The 19,037-nt window shown below is 39.1% G+C and overlaps 1 protein-coding gene across 1 annotated transcript in view; it reads right to left on the reverse strand.

The window, feature by feature from the left end:
* Positions 1–4,910: 4,910 nt before the first annotated feature.
* Positions 4,911–19,037, reverse strand: part of HTT (huntingtin) — an 84,524-nt gene continuing 70,397 nt past the window's right edge. The window contains 16 exon segments of the mRNA XM_037385890.1: positions 4,911–6,831; positions 7,782–7,942; positions 8,619–8,781; positions 10,133–10,238; positions 10,381–10,594; positions 10,805–10,919; positions 11,518–11,708; positions 14,232–14,387; positions 15,159–15,272; positions 15,274–15,290; positions 15,470–15,602; positions 17,671–17,753; positions 17,917–18,056; positions 18,434–18,446; positions 18,449–18,528; positions 18,530–18,574. Coding sequence (XP_037241787.1) covers positions 6,618–6,831; positions 7,782–7,942; positions 8,619–8,781; positions 10,133–10,238; positions 10,381–10,594; positions 10,805–10,919; positions 11,518–11,708; positions 14,232–14,387; positions 15,159–15,272; positions 15,274–15,290; positions 15,470–15,602; positions 17,671–17,753; positions 17,917–18,056; positions 18,434–18,446; positions 18,449–18,528; positions 18,530–18,574 — 1,945 coding nt within the window. The 3' untranslated portion in view covers positions 4,911–6,617.

Genomic DNA, 19,037 nt, shown 5'->3' on the forward strand with positions numbered 1-19,037 from the left:
GTTAAAAGATGAATTGTGTTATTTTCATGGATGTTAAATCAAATGCCAAGATGGTATTTGAAATGTCAACGTTAACAAAACAAACCAAGAAAAGAAAAGTTAAGTTAGCAAGCTTTACGTTTGCATTTCCATTAGACGACAAGACAGCTACTTCAATCCTAGAGCCACTTGAACAGCAAGATAGGGATGAGAACACACTTAGTGCTTCTTGCTCATGGGGAGAAAGGTATAGAAAATACAATAACATCCCCAAATAAGAGTAAGTTCAGGGAACAGTGACTTGAGGTTTCGTAGTGCATGTAATTCAAGATGAGCTAGATCAGGGAAAACATATTATTTAAATGGTCTGACTTAATCTGGCTCACAACTGTAGGCATCTGGGGCATGGTCAAACCCAGCCCTCAGGGATGCATTTTGCTTGGAGCCCAAACGCTGCAGCCTAGCTGAAAGAACTCCAAAATGTAAATAATGAGGTAAAACAATCAGGTTACACTTGATCAGAATCTACCCATGACATTTGCAGTTTGAAGGATATGAAAACAGCACCTGGGGTGAAAATTACTCTGCCATACTTGGATGTATATGCCATGGGAAAGAACAGAAACAAAATTAAGGCAGAATTATGCCTGCAATAGAAAAGCAGGAGGTTTGGCTCAGAAGGTACCATTCATATATAAACTGCATAAACATTTTCATGTTCCTACTTCCAACTTATTTAACAAACCAACTTCCAAATCTTTTCATCTCTTCAAACAGTTATACCGTTAATTATACCCTATGTTTTGTGTAATTCTACAAGCAATCAAAGCTTTTTGTCTTGTAACTGGGGTGGAGCCAAGCCAATTCCAAAGTGACGGCTGCAAGACTCTGACTGAAAAGAAGAAACAAAACCATACCGATATGGGACAGGAGAGAGTGGGGAAAAGTCAGAAAATTATAGCAAGTTAAAAAGTTCTAGTCTTCTAAGTGCAACACTTCATCTCCCTGTGCCTGACAATTTGTCTTTAAACTTCCCAAAACTTAACTGGGTATTCTTCTCTGACAAAAAGATTAAGACTTTTTTATTCTAACAAGTCTTCAACTCTAAAGACAGTACGGCTCTGTTCCTTGGCTCCATGGCTAAAATAAAAGATGGAAAGAGTGGCTGATCATTTGCTACTACCACTGACAAGGAAAAACAAGATGTAAAAAAATTATTTTGACTGAGAATGAAACCAGCACGTGCTTTCTACATTAAGCTACTACTTTAAAGCTTATGCCAGAACTTCCAGAGAACAGCCGAGTGCTGCAAAATTAATCAAAACAAGATGTCTCTGAGCAGTTGAGTACTGCAAGAGATCCTCCAGTGTTCAGCAGCAGGACCACCCAGAAATTTCTTTTAAGATGCAAGCCTAACCGTTGGGAAACCAAACTTAGGCAAGTTAAACCCATTGCTTCTACTGTGTAACATTATCCGCCCTCCCAAGGACTGCTGCAGATAAATACACCCTCATTCACAAATACAGCTGTACGCTTAAATTTTTGCTTTTTCTAATCTCATCTAGAATCACAGAGAAGTTTTGGCAAGCGGGAATATTAGATACAATTAAAAGCACAACTGTGATACTTCTCTTGTTAACTCCAAATAGCACTGATTGGGAAGCATACCTACATTTGCAGAAAGTTCAAGTGTTCTTGCATATTTTTAAAATACTTCATATTTGGTAGTTGCTGAAAAGAGGAGATACCACGGAAACAAAAAACTATAGCAAGAATGCATCAAGACCTTTTTTAAAATAACCAGAGAAAAATCACTTACAGTAATAGTTGTATTTTATTTTCTCTTAGCTTCAATGTGCAGTATTTTCAGCATATTTTTTTTTTTAAAAAACTTAAACATACATCTAAAATTATATGCTTTCCTTTTCCCTTGAGTACAATTGCTTTTGGGGTTGGGGCTCCAAGCTTTTGCTCATCATTGCCCTCAAACTATACAAGACAACACCACAGGCTGCGTTACCTTATCCTTTGTCAGGCTGATCCAACTTGATGGTATGCACACACACACTGATGGGAATGATAAGCTCACACAAAATGCACGTGACAAAAAGCAGCGCATGCTTCACAAATGCTCTGCAGCATTTATACCCAGTTAACTTGAATACGGCTAAAACTTGACATACGATAGAAGCTCTCCTGGGTATGACTGTGGGATTCTCAAGATTTTCAATGGATACTTTAAGGTAGCATGCACAGAGTTCACCTGAAATCTCAGTATTAGGTAAAATAAGCATATTGGACTTCCCCAAAATTTTGCTACATTGCTTATCTAGTTCTTACAGCAGCTTGCTCTCACTTCCACTTCAAAATAATCAAACTACCTAAAACCTACCAAAGTACTTCGCTCTCTTGTAACTTTCATCAATTGTATCCTTATAACCAAAACTGTTTTAAAAGAGCAAAGCACCTGCCATTGTCGTTTAGTTGGGATTGTACACGGTCAAAGTCTGCTTTATGCCATGAATGTACTTGAATCAGTTCCCACGTTTCCCCCACCCCATCCCTTTGAACCATCAGGTAAGATCCTGAATGACCAAATTTTAATTAAAATCTTATTGCTATATTTATTGCTCATTATACCCTAAAATTTATTTTGTTTAGGAAGCATAAATGCTTAGCCATGACAGCTCCACAAAATCTTAAGACAAACCAGGTCTGCTGCTCTTGGAGAACTGTCTTTGCAGTGTTTTTGACACAACCTCCTTATCTGCTATGTGAAGTTAACAGCCGTTAAAAAAGGAGAACAACGAGACAGAATGCTCCTAAGGCAAATCTACTAAACGTCAACAAATTATTTTTAACCCAAAAGGTTCCACTTGTTCCCCACCTTGTTTGATCTAAATCTGTTCATTCATTACTCAGTGCTTTAGGAATGTTGGTGGTCGTTAAGAAACAAGCAACTGTCTCGGTGCTGAGGAGACATTCCTACCAAAGCCAAAGTAATACACAATCATTTACTAGATGCTTTAGGCAAGAAATGACATCTGAGTATACACTCTAGAGAAGACTTAAACTCACATTCAATTTCGACTGGCAAAAACCATAAACAGTAGAAGATAATACTTTGAATCCCACAAGTAAAAACTGGTCTACAATGGGTTGTAGTTTCCAGCTCCTCACTCTTGCACACAGTGCAAGGGAGAGGGCATGCTGAAATGAAATACAATCCAACTTTATTTAATGGGCCAGTGGGTAGCTAGCCCAAAAACTATTTATAAAAAGTTGGCTAGCATACGGTGTTCTCAAAGGAGGGCCACATTACAGATTTCGTAAAGTAGTCCTTTGACAACCGAATTGCAGATAAAAGTTTTAAACATGAATCTGTCTTAAGTATGCTCCCAATCATGCCGTACCTCTAATCTCGTAAGGTTGTAAAGAAGCCAGTTCCACTGCAAAGCACATGAAATAAACCGCTTGCTTTGGTTAGCCAGGACACCAAATGTAAGTCTTAAGTTCAAAAACATTTCAACCCTGTTCTCAATGAAAAACTTAAGTCTGATTTTCAGAATTAGCTTTCTGTCTGCAGCAAGCTAAAAATGATCCGTAATATAAAATTTTGCCTTAAGTCAATCTCAAGGGACAAGTGATTTATTTTTTTTTGCTTTAAATCCAACATTGGTACTTCTCAGTAGCCATTGTTTTGTTGTATTGTCCCCACTGCGCACCTCTTGGCTCTTGTCACTAGAAGCAGGCAGGAGTGATTTTAAATATGATTTCACTCCCAAAGAAGTGAGGGTAGGGAAAGCATGTCTAGGAAGTAGAAAGGAAGGCATTCTGCAGGTGATACATTAGATTTCAAGCACTACCAGTGTGCGTTTCCACACCAGAAACACCCTGAAGTTACATTCCCTTCAGGTAACTGAGGATTCCCTAAGAGGAGTTGCCCTTCTTTATAGACACTTTGGACATGTTTCAGGAGGTATACTACGACAAATCTCCAAGAGAGGTTAAAACAGATGGAGTTATCACTACCAGTGAATCTGTGTGAGGTTAGACCTAATGCATCAGCTCTAAAGTTTGACTTGAAGTGGGCAATGCAAGTATTTGCTTGAAGGCCAGCAACAGGCATTTGAGGAATGGGAGTCCGTCACACCTGAGGTTTTTCAACCAGCCACGCTGACTGCTTGATTCAATGTATTCCTCCACTGGTTGGAAAGTTTCTACGACAAGTGCCGAATTGGTTTGGAAAGTTTCATAAAGGGTCTAGCTCCTGTTATCCCAAGGTCAAGTAACCAGCTATTCTGTGTTAATCATGAGGAGCTTAAAATAATGAAGAATGTAACAGTTTGTAACACAACATATACTGTTATATGGTGAGAATATGACTAACCTGATGCTTAAAAAATATATTAAAATCTATTTTAAATTTTGGAAAATAGCTTACAAAAATATCTTCACTTAAACTATATATCATACAAAAACTGACTGGTGTGTGGGCTTACAGTACAAAATGATTACTGGTGGTTACAAAAGGGAAGAGTGATCTATACTACCCCTTAATGAAGAAACAGGGTATTATATCTCACTGCCTTGAATTAGTCTCTTAGCAGAATTAAGATAATTTCCAATATAACTCAAAAAACTTTGAAAGTATCTATTTTATTAAACCTTTCCCTGAACTCCTGGTCAGTTTCTTTTAAAAATCACCACAGTGCTGTGGCCAAAGAAAGAAGAGTAACCCAACTAAGGGCAGAAATAACTGCTCTAGATAGTAAGATCTGTAGAGAGCTAAATACAGCAACTCTGCAGTTGTTTCAACTGCCCATACCACCAGTTTCCTCTATCAGTTTCTAAAAGGAAGTGACACCAGTGGACAATTCCTTTGTAATCAATTTATGGGCAGAAGCAACAATTTTTGGTCTAGATTGGAATTAGTTTAAATACATGGGTTTAATAAATACAAATATACACATCTGTATACATTAAATGTTGTCACATGTGTATAATTTCAACATATACATTATATACAGAAATACATACAGTACATGCTCCTCCTGACAACACTATCTCATTTTTCCAAGTGTCACCACAAGGTGTGATAAGAAAATGAAGAGAGCTTAAATATAGGACGTAACTGAGAACAAAGGTATAATTTCTCTATAATTAAAGAATTAGAACAAACGGAACTAACGAGAAATGCTGCGCTAGATTTCCCCATGTAACGTGTAGGAATCAATGGGGCTCCCTGGGTGGCAAGTCAAAGCTAAATCTGGCCCTGTGTGGTGTCCTGAAACTTGTAGATATTTGTGCTGTGTTTGTGTCTAAAGCATTATGTATACAACAGGTAATGAAAGAGGTTGTGTAACCGAACACCTTAGCCAGTCCCTAAGTAGACCACAGCAGCCTTCCGATTCTTAACTGCTAGCGTGAATTTCTGCACATGAGAGTGGGTTGAATCCAGATGACTCCGCGGTCTCAGTTAGGAAAGGTCAAATGGTTACCGACTGCTGGGGAGCTTGCACCATTTTGTCTCTTAAAATGCCGTGCAGCAAATAAGAGCAGTTTCTTAAGTATACAAAAGGCTGATCCAGAGTAACTAGTCCTCTCTTTTACCATTACGTCTCAAAATAAAGGAATTCAAAAGAACCTACAGTAAGTGGATCACAAGAATGCCTCCTCAGTGCAGCGTCTCCAGACAAATTAATCGACTTCCAGTTTTAAAGCACTTTAAGAAAAAGTGAGATGCAAATAAGATGTAATCTGTACAGTAAGATGGATTTCCAAAAGGAACATGAATTCAAGCACAAGAAAAACAAAAAGTGAGGACAATACAGATGTCAAGACATTCAGTAGCATGGCTTCTGTTCATCTCAAATTACAGCACAGCTCATGCACCACACATCTTACAATTTTACATACTGTACATGATATAGAAATATTTAAGTTAAAATTTCTTTTACTGATATACTGTACTGAAATTTTAAATCCTGAGAAGAAAAAAGAAAAATGTGTGGTTACGTATGTGCACTATATCGCCAGTATCACCAACACATACACCACAGGATATCGGAAAGTCCAGAGAGGAATTACATGCTGGAAGTGTAAATCATGAAAGCCATTTTCTCTTTTCTTTGTTTGGGAGAGACATCAGGAAACAATTTATATTCTGTACTACACAACAGTATATACAGGTACATAAAACTGTTAAGTTTTCTAATGACTGCAGCTTGCAATAACAGTCTTTCTGTCAGCATCTTACCAGCTGCACCACAGTGGCTTCAGCTGAACATCAGGAAGAAGAGTAATACCAGTTACCCTGCATGTAGTACTTGCTTGTATTTTACAGTTAGTGTGTCCCAGGTTAGTCCCAAACACCACTTGAAAAACGTGAGTGGAAAGAAGTATGTCAACATGTGCCTGGTGTCAACAACAACAACATCACCAAGAACAAGAACTACACTAGACTTTTCAGGTGATTTCCAGTGCTGCAGAGCACTTGTCCATGCATTCTGGAAGTAAAACTGACAGGTCCATATTTACCACAACAGCAGCCCCAGATACTTTCTTGGTCTTGCATTCCCCGTAATTCGTATCAGATTCCAACACTAGTCATGCAGTTCCATTACACGTCAGGACTTTCAACATGCTGTGACCTTGTGGACATTTTGCAAACAAGCTAGTAAGCGATGATATGGGGTTCCGGGAGATGCTACCACCTCAAACACTGACTGAAAGGCCCTCCGATCTAATTCTTCATCTATCTGATGTCGGTAGAAGTCTATGGCCACCAAACAGAAGATGTTAACATCCACTTGCTCTGATTTTCCCATTCTGCTGATAATATGTGGAAGACTGAGATCTAAGTTAAGGTCATAATAGGACAGAAGTTGCTCATCTTTTGGTATAGCACTTAAAACACTGTTATCCAGTAAAATGGCATATTTTTGAGTTCACCAACAACGTCATGTAGTAATTGGACTACTACAAAAATCCTGTTTTGTCATTAACTTCAAGTAATTTCTTATTCCCAGAAATACATTTTAATCCAGCAGGAATCTTCTTTATCCACTGGAGGTAACAGTGGAATCAGCACCACAGACACAACTCCTGACAGCCAAAGAGCACTGCTGAGATTAACAGTCATTAGCAAGTTTCAAACATGACATACAGCCACTTCTTTGCCTCGTCATGAAATGCAACAGTTATTTTTCTGTTTCTTTGGAGGTTTTTGTTTGTTTGTTTTTAAATAAACCCAGCACTGATACCACCAGTATCTTTTGGCTCTTCCAAATTACTTGGCTGATGTCATTCCACTGCCAGAGCTCACTATTACTGCAGTGCATCTCCAGGGAGAACACTCACAAAACATGTTTGTATGCAGAGGATAATTTTCTTTGAGTTTGGTGTTTGGTGGATTTTTTTTAATTAATATATTTTATCTTGCAGAAGGAATATAGAACAACGCTTTCAAAGGTCATTGCAAAGCTATCTAGTGAAGCTTTTAAGAAGTCCTTCAAAGTAAGGACTTACTTGCCCAATCATTTTGCATAGTCACAAAGAACAGACCTTAAAACAGTACTTTTAGATAACTTTGTTCTCATAATTTGGTTATAAGATTTCCCAGCCCCCCCCCCCCAAACCTGAAGCATCAATGGCACAAAGTGATATATGCCACTAACTGCAGCAAATTTGCCATTTGTTGCATGCTAAACTTGTACACTTATCCTTCAAGGCTATCAATGTGCATTTTGGAATCGCTGTATTTACCCAGAAATGGCACACATTCAGTCTTTGTAGGATACATTGCTGAAATCCATTGACTGGTGGAAGCACTGACAAAAAAACAGGAAAGACTCCACATTGCCATTGCCACAGGCGTTCTTTGTGTGAAATTAGAGAGAGACAGCATCACCCAATCACGGACCATTGAGGACTGTCCGGTGCTATGCAGTGTCTGGAATACCTGCAAAATATTTTAAAGAGGAATAAAGACATAGCAGATGGATACGGGAAGAGTGTAGTTTCTCTTGTAAAGGTTCTCTCCAGCTACAAAGCTCTGAGGTTCACGGATCAGATTCCTGGAGGCAATCCCAATGAACACAAAGCTTAGAAAAAAAGAGAATTTGCAGAAGACACAGCCAGGATCCAACTTGACTCGTGACATCTGACAAACTGAGGCAAGTACAGAAAGGCAAGGCTTTTCTGGTGTCTCTGTTTTTATAGATCGAATGGGGTGTGCACATGCACTCTAAAGCAATTCATGAGTCCAAGTAAGCCAAACAAGAGTCCACAGGGGCTTGACTGTAGAGTTTTATAAAGCCAGATGACCTGGGCTGGCTCCTCCAGACCCAAAGAGTCCGAGTACCAGGATCACAACTATGAATTGTGTCTTTTTTTTGCCAGTATCAGCGATTGAACTGTACTGCTGTGAGCTTTGCCTTCTGGGTGACAGGTGATTCTAGCCTTCCATGTTGCCCAGAACACAAAGCCTACAGCAGCATAGCTCAATCACTGCAACTGGTTTGTTAGATCTAACAAAATTGATCTTTGCCCCTCTGATTGAGCCGTCGGTTATTTAGAAATCTTCTGAAACTTCGAACAAAAAAACCACCAACAAACCAAAACCATATGAACACTACCTTATAAACTACCGTTGCCATGAATTGTGGGTAGGGCTGCTGATTGGATAAAAATTCTCCAATAACTTTATTCATTACATCTTGTGGGGGGAAAAAATCATCAAGGAACTGTGGAAGGATCCGAGCCACTACTCTAGCTTCAAAGGGAAATCCTTTCCTGATCCTGAAAAAGAATAAAAAAACCCAAATTTTATAATCAAATTCCAGCAAATATCTAGTTCTCTTCCAATTTAATTGGCAATAGAAAGTATGCTTTCATCTCTAGATAGGCAAAAGAGTCTTCAACACTGAGGAATCCAAGTCTTTATGTAATTTTACTCCAACAGTCTATCCAAAGAGGCCTATCAAAGCTATTAAAAGTCGTTACAGGTGTCATGTCCTGTCTCCCTCAACTTTTTTTTTTTAATACTCAACATATTTTGAAGCTTTGCAATGACATCAGAGACAAGACTTAATAATAGGAATGCTGAAAAAAAACATATAGAAGAATTAAAGACAGGGAGATCACTACTCCTAGTTATCAGAGAAAAGACCATTTTATAAGCAGAACGCTTATTTCCATTATTAACAAGACCAAGACTGACCAATATATTCAACAGGAAAAACAAGTTGCACTGCACTATACAGAGGGGAAAAGATATTCCAACTTAAAGACAATTTGACTTAAGTAACACTAATTGGAAAGTCTTCCTAATAAAGGCTGCATCTATTGATGTGTAAAGATCAGGTTATTGTCTCGCGATTATTCCCTTATTCCCTACAAAAGTTATTTTCCGCTTGTAGTATTCGTATTTGTTTTGCTAACTCTTAGAAGTGATATTTTCAAAAGCACTCAAGCACTGCTCTAGTTCAGTTCTCACTGAGTGCAGAAGTGAAACCCTCATCCGGTTTTAGAGAAAACCCGCTGAACACTTCAAAAAATGTAACCCATTATCCCACAAACTACTACGCAAAGTCTAACATGCTACGCTCACTTAAGACAGCTTGAGATTGTCAGATCAAAACACGGGTTTTGAAATGTTTCCATTAAATGAGTTCCATGTGAATACAGAATTTTTACTGTACCCTTCCACTGCAATTACTTAACAGCCTTGAAAGAGCAACATTTGGGTGGGGGAAGGGAAAAAAGGTTTTAAACTCTTGGGGTGGTTTGAAAGATTATTTCCTGTAAACAGGATTTATATCCCTGATTATGCAGAAGACATCCTGAAAAGCACTTAAGAGTCTGACCTGAAGGGAGCTGGAAATACATTTGTAAAGTCTTACGGTTTGTGCAACACACAGTATCAGCTAGGACATGTCTGTTTTCCATTTACATTCCTGTACACTTGTGCTGCCTTCAGCAATTCCATCAGTGTTACTGCATTTACTAGAAGTATCAATTTTAAGCAAAGGTAAGCAGAGAAATGTCATTGATTAAATATTAGAACTGTCGAAAAGAGAGGAAGTGACCACACAGTGCCAAATGGAATAATTTCCCTTCCAGTGCCCCATAACATGCTTTATTCTCTTACCTATCAAAAAGGACAGATACTCGTTCCATAGCTACAATCACAGATTCACTGTCAGGAGCAGCTGGATTTGCATCTGTGGTACGACTGGGGCTGATTTTTTCCTTTCCTAAACCAAAATAACATTGTAAGTTTACTGCAAACGCTACAAAAGACCTTCTTCTCCTCGGTAACAAAAACAAATAAAGGAAATTAGCCCTGTTAGTAAGCTCATCTCTCACCACATCAGAAATGTATATTAAAAAAAATACCTGTGTACATGCAAGTCAGCATTAATCCAAGTGCTGCCATTGCTCTGTGGGGGCTCTGCACATTCACTCTGTCAACACTCAGTTTAACTAGCGATTCACTGTCCAGCCTAGAAAGCTGCTCTGAAAGAAGGAGTCGTTCTAATCCTCTCAGGACACAATGATAAATAATGGATGGCGTCGATTCATCACTTCCAGACACCATGACTCCACACATCTGAAAAAGAAAAAAAGCCAACTATCTGTTTTTGAGGTATTTAGGTCATCTTCTATCACCACACCACTGCAGCCAGCATGGAACTGCATCAGGTATTAAGGAAACTAAACACAAAAGCACACCTACACCACAGTAATAAAGGTGTTTAAGATAGCTATGTGGTGATCCCAATTCACATGACCACCTGTGATTACAGGCATCATAACATACCTGTATAATTCCTGCAGAGAATTCAGGCCCTACATCAAGTGGGTAATTCTCGATCAAATAGAAAGCAGCTGCGCACATTACCAAGATGTGCTGTTGGTTATGGATATTCACACAACTGTAAATAAGCAAAACCACTAGTGGTCACTTAAATCAAACTTGTCTAAGTCACAAACAGAGACAGTATGAACAATCCTTAGAAACACTACATATTTCTTCACGTGACATTTATGCAGTTTTAAAAATCACACGGAGTATCACCAAGACTCCATAAGAGAGCACTGGTTATCATGGTAATTTCAGTGCAACACAAGAAATTTATCAGCAATATAATTACAAGTTACCATTGCCCAATTTGTTTAAGAGAAATAAGCTTCATTACTGATCCTGCAAGTCTTACTCAAAGAGTATGCCTTTTGACAGAAAAGCAAGGTTTAAGGAACACAATTTACCAGAGAGACAAAGCCTGAGCTATCAAACAGTTTTCCCACCCTCAAATATCTTTTTTCTTCTGTAAACGAAATGTAAAATCGGCTGGTATTTTCAATGACAATGACAAAACCTGCTTGATACAACAGCCTGCTCTAAACTGTACTGACAACTGCAAAGCATAAAGAGCCCTTCTGATCACACATAAGCATGCAACAGTTCCAACAGGTGAGGGGCGGGGGGGGGGGGGGGGGGGGGGGGGGGGGGCAGGGAAGTACGGGTCTTACTGTGCTACTGCTCTCAAATTGGAGAGCAGATACTCGCTGATAATCGGAATGAGTTGCTTTGCTGTCTCATCAAGCAAGTCACACTCAAGTATATAAAGGATTCCATGCAGAGCTCCAATCCGACTTGGCATATGGGTGCTTCTGAGGGTTGATTCCAGCAGTCGACTTACTGGCTCAGCCACAGCTTTATCCTAACACATCCAACAAGAGTATTCATTAGAAGTCAACACTGCCTCAAACCTGGTGAGTCCTTGTCATTTGGAAATACTTGCAACAAATTAAGTAGCAGAAAATATGGCGTGAACCAGAGCCTGGCTTAAAACTACTTCAAATCAAGTGTCAGGAGATTAATGTAATCAGATAAGAGATGACTTGCAGATTAACTAGTAAATTCATGCTACTTTTGTTTTACCTGTACAAAGTACTCATGATTTAAAGTCAAAGAATCAAGGTAAGCATTAGTTCAATAAATAATATATGCTATCAAGAATCCTCTACATCTAAGAATTGGATAGTTTGAATTTTCTGGCCTTCCAGCTAACCACAAAGGATGCTTCAATCTGAAACTGACTGGTAGATGCCTACAGTATACACCCAAAAGAATATGACGGCATCCACTCAAGTCAGTACGGTGTTCCATTTGTTTGTTCTCCGAGACCACAGGCGCTCAGACCTACACATATTTCTCTCCACCACTCCCATAATCTGGATAAGGGGATTCAGTGTGCCCTCCAAGTCTGCAGGCAACACCAATCTGTGGGGAGTGCTGATCTGCTGGAGGGCAGGAGACGCCGCAGAGGGAGCTGGGCAGGCTGAACTGATGGGCCCAGACCAACTGTATGAGGTCCAACAAGGCTCGGTGCTGGGTCCTGCACTGTGGTCACAACAACCACACACAGCGCTGCAGGCTCGGGGAACAGTGGCTGGAAAGCTGCCTGATGGAAAAAGACCTGGCGGTGTTTGCCAACAGCCAGATGAACATGAACCAGCAGTGCGCCCAGGGAGCCAAGAAGGCCAACAGCATCCTGGCTTGTGTCAGAAACGGTGTGGCCAGCAGGACCAGGGCAGTGACCATCCCCCTGCACTGGGCACTGGTGAGGCCTGTGTTCAGTTCTGGGCCCCTCACTATGAGAAAGACACTGAGGTGCTGGAGTGTGTCCAGAGAAGGGCCACAAGGCTGGTGAAGGGTCTAGAAAACAAGCCTTATGAGGAGTGGCTGAGGGAACTGTGGCGTGGCTTAGTCTGGAGAAGAGTAGGCTCAGGGGCGACCTTCTTGCTCCCTACAGCTACCTGGAAGGAGGTTGTAAGCAGGTGGGGGTCAGTCTCTCCTCCCAAGTAACAGGTGACAGGACAAGAGGAAACGGCCTCAAGTTGTGCCAGGGGAGGTTTACGCTGGATGTTAGCCAACATTTCTTCACTGAAAGGGTGGTCAAACATTGGAACAGGCTGCCCAGGGAGGTGGTGGAGTCACTGTCCTCAGAAGCATTTAAAAAACATGTAGATACGATGCTTAGTGACATGGTTTAGTGATGGACTGGGCAGTGCTGGGTTAATGGTTGGACCTGATGATCTCAAAGGTCTTTTCCAACCTAAATGATTCCATGGTTCTATGTTTAATCTCCAAACCTCAAGCTGTATCAGTACTTCACCTCCCTCTTTTCAAAGTACAACAACTTACTGGAATACGCAAAATCTATTCTAAACTGTTAGATTTGAAAAGTCTTTTTTCTTACAATCTACATGAAGTATTTAGTAACCACATCCCTGTATTCATGAAGTATTAAGATATTGGCCAGTTTTACAGTGTGTGCTCTCTAGCTGCTCTTTTTAAGTGCATTTTCTACATAACTGAGCACACGACAATAAGCAGCTCTTGATGGAATCAACTTTTTGTTCTTCCTACTAACCTATTTAGTCAGTTATCTGTTAGTGAACTAGTAACACCTTCTCACAGAGTGGGAAATGGCAGCCTAGTCAGAACAAGCTCATCTCCAGAACTGCTTCTGCATGTTTGGCACCACTTTCACAGCCTTCCCTTGCACAGCTGCTGCTACAATAGCTCCTGGAAGACCTAGCCCAAAAGTCTTTAAAAAACTTTTCTTATCACTATTACCCATATATTTTTATAGTAGTCTCACAAAGAGTTTCTATAAATATTAACTTCTTCCAAAAGAATTTGCAGTGTTTTTTTCATATATAGTCCCACTCTGAAATGTCCATTGGAAAATACTACTGCTCTCTGGTCTACAGATTTAATGACAGCAACACATTTCATTAAATAACTCACATTAATAATGTTCTGTCTCTAGGTGCAGAATGATGCAAGAAAAGGGATACCTGACTACCAAGCTACTATTAATCATATACACAGTCTCAGGCTCTCATGAGATTACAGCCACAGTCCTCGTTTCTGGCCTGGAATGCATAAATGAGTCCAGGGCAAAGGTAACACTCAGCTGAATAAGATAAACCAGAAAGCACATTAAATCAAGCTCAAACCTCAAAAAAACATGAAACTGAACCACCTTTCTGCTTGGGTATGGGACAACTGGAGATGGAGTTTGCAACCTCTGAAAGCCCAGAATACATACTGTATTATTTCTTATAGCCATGCATATCAGCTAAGGGATCTTCTTGATTTTGCAGCAGAACCTGAGGATGAGTTAACCTAGACACTCATGAATTTGCAGTAGATTTCCATGAGAATTTCTTACCATTCCAAGAACAGCAGCAGCTTTACAAGTAGCTGGTATCAAATACTGTACAAGAATCTCATCTTCTGACGGATGCACCTTTCGCAATTCTGTCAATGTTGTATACATCATCTCAAACTGATTCCTTTCTGTAAATAAGTCTGATACTGCTAGAAGCTGTAAACAAATTAAAATTGAATATAAAAAAGCCTATTAGCAGACAGCCAAAAACTGACTCTTCCTTCTGTTGTAACTGTCAGCAAAAGATTCCTTGATAAATCTATTAAATGTGTAAACATTAACTCAGGTGTCTGGAATAACTGTTGTCCAGAATTAACTCCACCATCCATCTCAGATAACAGTTACCTCCAAGTGGTCCTTCTGCCCCCCCAAGAGGTTTACAAAACCAAATCCGCTGTTGTAAGTAATTCTCAAAAATGAACAAATGTGCCTCTTACAATGTGCTGTAACACCCCAAAACACACAATACATACTCTCTTGCAAGGATAGTTTCATTTGAATCTTTTACAGTAGTGAATGCTGGCTATCAAGACACATTCCACACCTGTGTTCTTTAGTTTTGCTTCTACACTTCAATATTCAATGTAACCCTCTAATACACTGTTATTCAATCTTGATTTTTTTACAGAGATAGGATAAGCAAAATCCTGAAATCTACTTTTAGCAAGTAGAATACCAACTACCATTAAGTAACAATAAAGTGTCTGTAATGTAGTAGCAGAATACACAATCCATATGCTTATATAGTTTAAAATGAGTGTAATGTTATAGTTACTCAAGTTATATTTATGTACTGCCCATATAATGAAACTGCCAAGAAAAATCAGCATCTCCCATACGTTTAAAGATACTTTACAAATGCTGCTTAGCTCTGAATATTTGGTAGCATATACTCAATTATGACTCTGAGTAATAGATTAGACTTACTGATCGCACCACTTCGCTAATCAAGATAACTGGCGTTCTCTTGCTAGGATTTGATGGCAATATCCACTGACTGTACAGTTCAAGCAAGAACTGAGAACAAGAATGTATATCTACAACCAGCCCGGTGGTTTCCTGCAAGGCACAATAAACATGTGTTAAAATGGCTGTTCTTAAATCCTGCTAAAATACTTGATTTGAAATAATACGCTTATTTACCAGCATCCAGTTTATAAACCCAGCTTATTGAACTCAACATGAAGAGGTAAAATCTTACTGATAAACCAAAGGAGAGACAAGAAAAAACATAAGACACCTGGTGTTAATAGGAGAGGTTGGTGGTGAGGAAGGAGCAGGTATGTCATTCTCATCTTCTTCATCCTCACCCCACTCTTCTTCTCTCAATGGAGTGATATTATTTCCTAACCATATGGAGTGTATAGAGACCTTGCAACACACGGGGGGGGGGGAAAAAAAAGAAAAAGAAAAAGAAAAAGCAGCACAACATTTAATACCCTCAGAGTCAGATTAAGAAAAAATAAAAATCTTAGAAGCCCAATACATTTTTCATTTAAAGGACAGGCAACACAGCCTCAAATAACATTTACACGAACTAGACATCACTTTATTCTTTTTTTAATCTTTTTCAATATTTAACTTGCTTTAAACTGCATGGCACACCAAAAACAGTATCACCACATTCTTAGTACAGTAACACAGGTGATCCTGAAAGCAGCATCTGGCTGACCTGTAAACATGCACTAACAATGTGCATGCATTACCCCAAAGTCAACATACCAGAGCTAATTCCTAAGGAAAAGTATAAATATTTACAATTCATATCAAGCAGGAAAAACATTCAGAAATAACTGTAACAACTGCAGTTCAATAGGAAAACATTCCTAACTCCACTCAAACCATAACTCAGCATATCTGACTGCAAACTTTCTTATGAAACCAGGCAAGACTAAGAATTCAAGTACTTTGACTCAGGCTAGATAATTATCTACAAAGAAGATAAACTGTTAGTTCTTCTTTAAATTTTATTTAAAAAATTAAGTTTCAGAACAGTAAAACCTGCTGATGACATTTCCTAAATGATCTGCCTGAAGATTCCAAAACAAAAACCAGCACTTCCTGTGTTTCGATACAGGTATTACTTTTTCCTCTAAAGTTACTGATCTTGCATAGCTCAAAGACTTTTCTTGGGAAAAAATCATTTCTACATAAAATTCTTAGCTAAGCAAAATATACACACATTGGTTTTTCAAGCAGGATGTCTAATGCCTAGTATTGTTATCATAGAACCACGGAATCATTTTAGGTTGGAAAAGACCTTTGAGATCATCAGGTCCACCATTAACCCAGCACTGCCCAGTCCATCACTAAACCATGTCACTAAGCATCGTATCTACATGTTTTTTAAATGCTTCTGAGGACAGAGACTCCACCACCTCCCTGGGCAGCCTGTTCCAATGTTTGACCACCCTTTCAGTGAAGAAATGTTGGCTAACATCCAGCGTGAACCTCCCCTGGCACAACTTGAGGCCGTTTCCTCTTGTCCTGTCACCTGTTACTTGGGAGGAGAGACTGACCCCCACCTGCTTACAACCTCCTTCCAGGTAGCTGTAGGGAGCAAGAAGGTCGCCCCTGAGCCTACTCTTCTCCAGACTAAGCCACCCCACAGTTCCCTCAGCCACTCCTCATAAGGCTTGTTTTCTAGACCCTTCACCAGCCTTGTGGCCCTTCTCCGGACACACTCCAAATAAAGATTATTATAGTGTTAACAGTTTTTGTAAATAACATGTAGGGTCTGTAAAGCTGCAAATACTGAATGTTCAAGCCATTTAGAATCTCAAGAGAACATACAGAAGCCTAGAGGCAGATAAATGATCATTTAGTCTTCCCTATGCAAAAGATTCTCAAGAAAAATAATGCCACTAACACTGAAGTATTTTTCACTAATACATACTATCCAAATAGTGAAACAAACGTTACATTTAAAACTTGTATATAACTTTATGCAAGATTTTAATTTTTAATTTTTCAAGGAGATAAATAAGTGGATAAGGACTTTTTTTTTTTAATTCACCATATGTAGTGCTAATTTTCTAATTAACATCATCCGGTGAAATTTATGTCCCTACACTGGGACAACATTGTTAAATCAAACATTACTCTGCTATTTCAGATACAGTGATTTTTCATTTCCTACAGACTATAGCAAGCATGCAATAGCAAATTAAAATCCCATCGTTACAGTGAAAGCTAACACTACAAGGACCCTTTAGCACAGTGTTGAAAAGTACTGCCCAGTAGCTGGCTCAGGGGTAGACCTCACACATACAAACAAAAAGTATATGAGAGGTGTTACAGCTGACTGAGTCACCCAGTTATGATCTACCTTGCACCACTCAGACCTTTTAGTTTACATCTGTTGTTAAGCAATGCCTCTTAACTGAATTTTCATAACTAGAAGAAATGTAAGAAGTTCAGAGTTAAGGTTTTAACAAACCTGTCCCAGTTTATAATCCATATCACCTATTTCTCGCTCAGTATTGATCTGCAGCAAGAGTTTTTCATGGCTGATAAGAGTACCTATAACAAAACAGAAGGTTTTAAAACAAGCATTACAAAGTGGATGTGAAAATGGCTTCATTTCCTGCAAACTAGATTTCAAATAAATTCCTAAGTGTATCTTTTCCACTTTTAAACATAAAAGAAATTTATTCTCCCCTTCCCCCTGCACACAGGCACTTACCTGTAGTAGCAGGAGAAAGTGATGGAACAGGGTCCCAAGCTTGGTATAAGTGATGAGTAGCAATATTATCTCTCTTAGATACCATTGCTTGGATTTCCTGTTCAACAATTCCCCTGATAACACTTAGCTTCCTCCCAAACCTGAAAGCCCAACAGAAATCAATTTAAGCGATTTTTCCTTTAACATTTTGTGCAATTCTGACTAGCTTACTCTACAGCGTTATGTGTCTATGCTTATTTTCATTATCAGGGATGCTAAAACTGAGAAATGTCAAGAAATACGTTCTGCACTCTGTTCACTAGTTTTTCGTAAGATATTGTCCTTTCCAGATACTGCCTTTTAACTCAGCAGGTGCATGATGCTAAGTCCATGTAACTTCTACATAAACAGATCTATCTGTATACACTCTTGCTAGAAAATAGTCTATACATATTATTGCTACAGGTGGATTAGAAATTGTAATTGTGTATTATCACAACTGTAACTTTTATGCATTTTAGAACAAGTGAAAAAATACCTTGTGTCCAAGCTTTTAAAGCTTTGTTGCGGGGCTGCTGTTCCAAACAGCTAACTGCTGGATTGCCTGCAACAGGTATGTCATTGCACTCAGCACCAGGAAGTTATGGCTTGTACTGCAAGAACATTAATTTGGGTCCTCCTCTGTATCTTCCTGTAAAATGAACTTACTATAATTTGAATTGTAAAAAAAAAGGATCCTGAAAGACCTGAAAATCAATTTGTCACCTTCCACTAAATTATCATTAGTAAGCCTGACACTTAGACTTCTTCCCATCCAGAAATCTAACTGACATAAGCAATGCACACAAAGCTTGTGACTGTAACAGCAACAATCCTTCCATCTCCAGCCATTCTGAATGCATCCTCTCCTTATCCCAACACCATTAAAAACCTCAAGATGTCAATTTTGTAACTTCAAAGTGTTTAGTTGCTTTCTTTGGATCTACCCATTAGTTACTTGTTGAAACAAAGCATCAAACAAGATAAAATCCGAGTTGGAAACTCTTCAGAGAGGGACACGATTGTTTTTGGTAACTGCCTGTTTAGGAACACAACTCAACCTTATGAATTTTCAGCAGCATTTTTCTGGACATCGTTATCCA

Source organism: Falco rusticolus, chromosome 1, assembly GCF_015220075.1.
Source record: "Falco rusticolus isolate bFalRus1 chromosome 1, bFalRus1.pri, whole genome shotgun sequence".
NCBI lineage: Eukaryota > Metazoa > Chordata > Aves > Falconiformes > Falconidae > Falco > Falco rusticolus.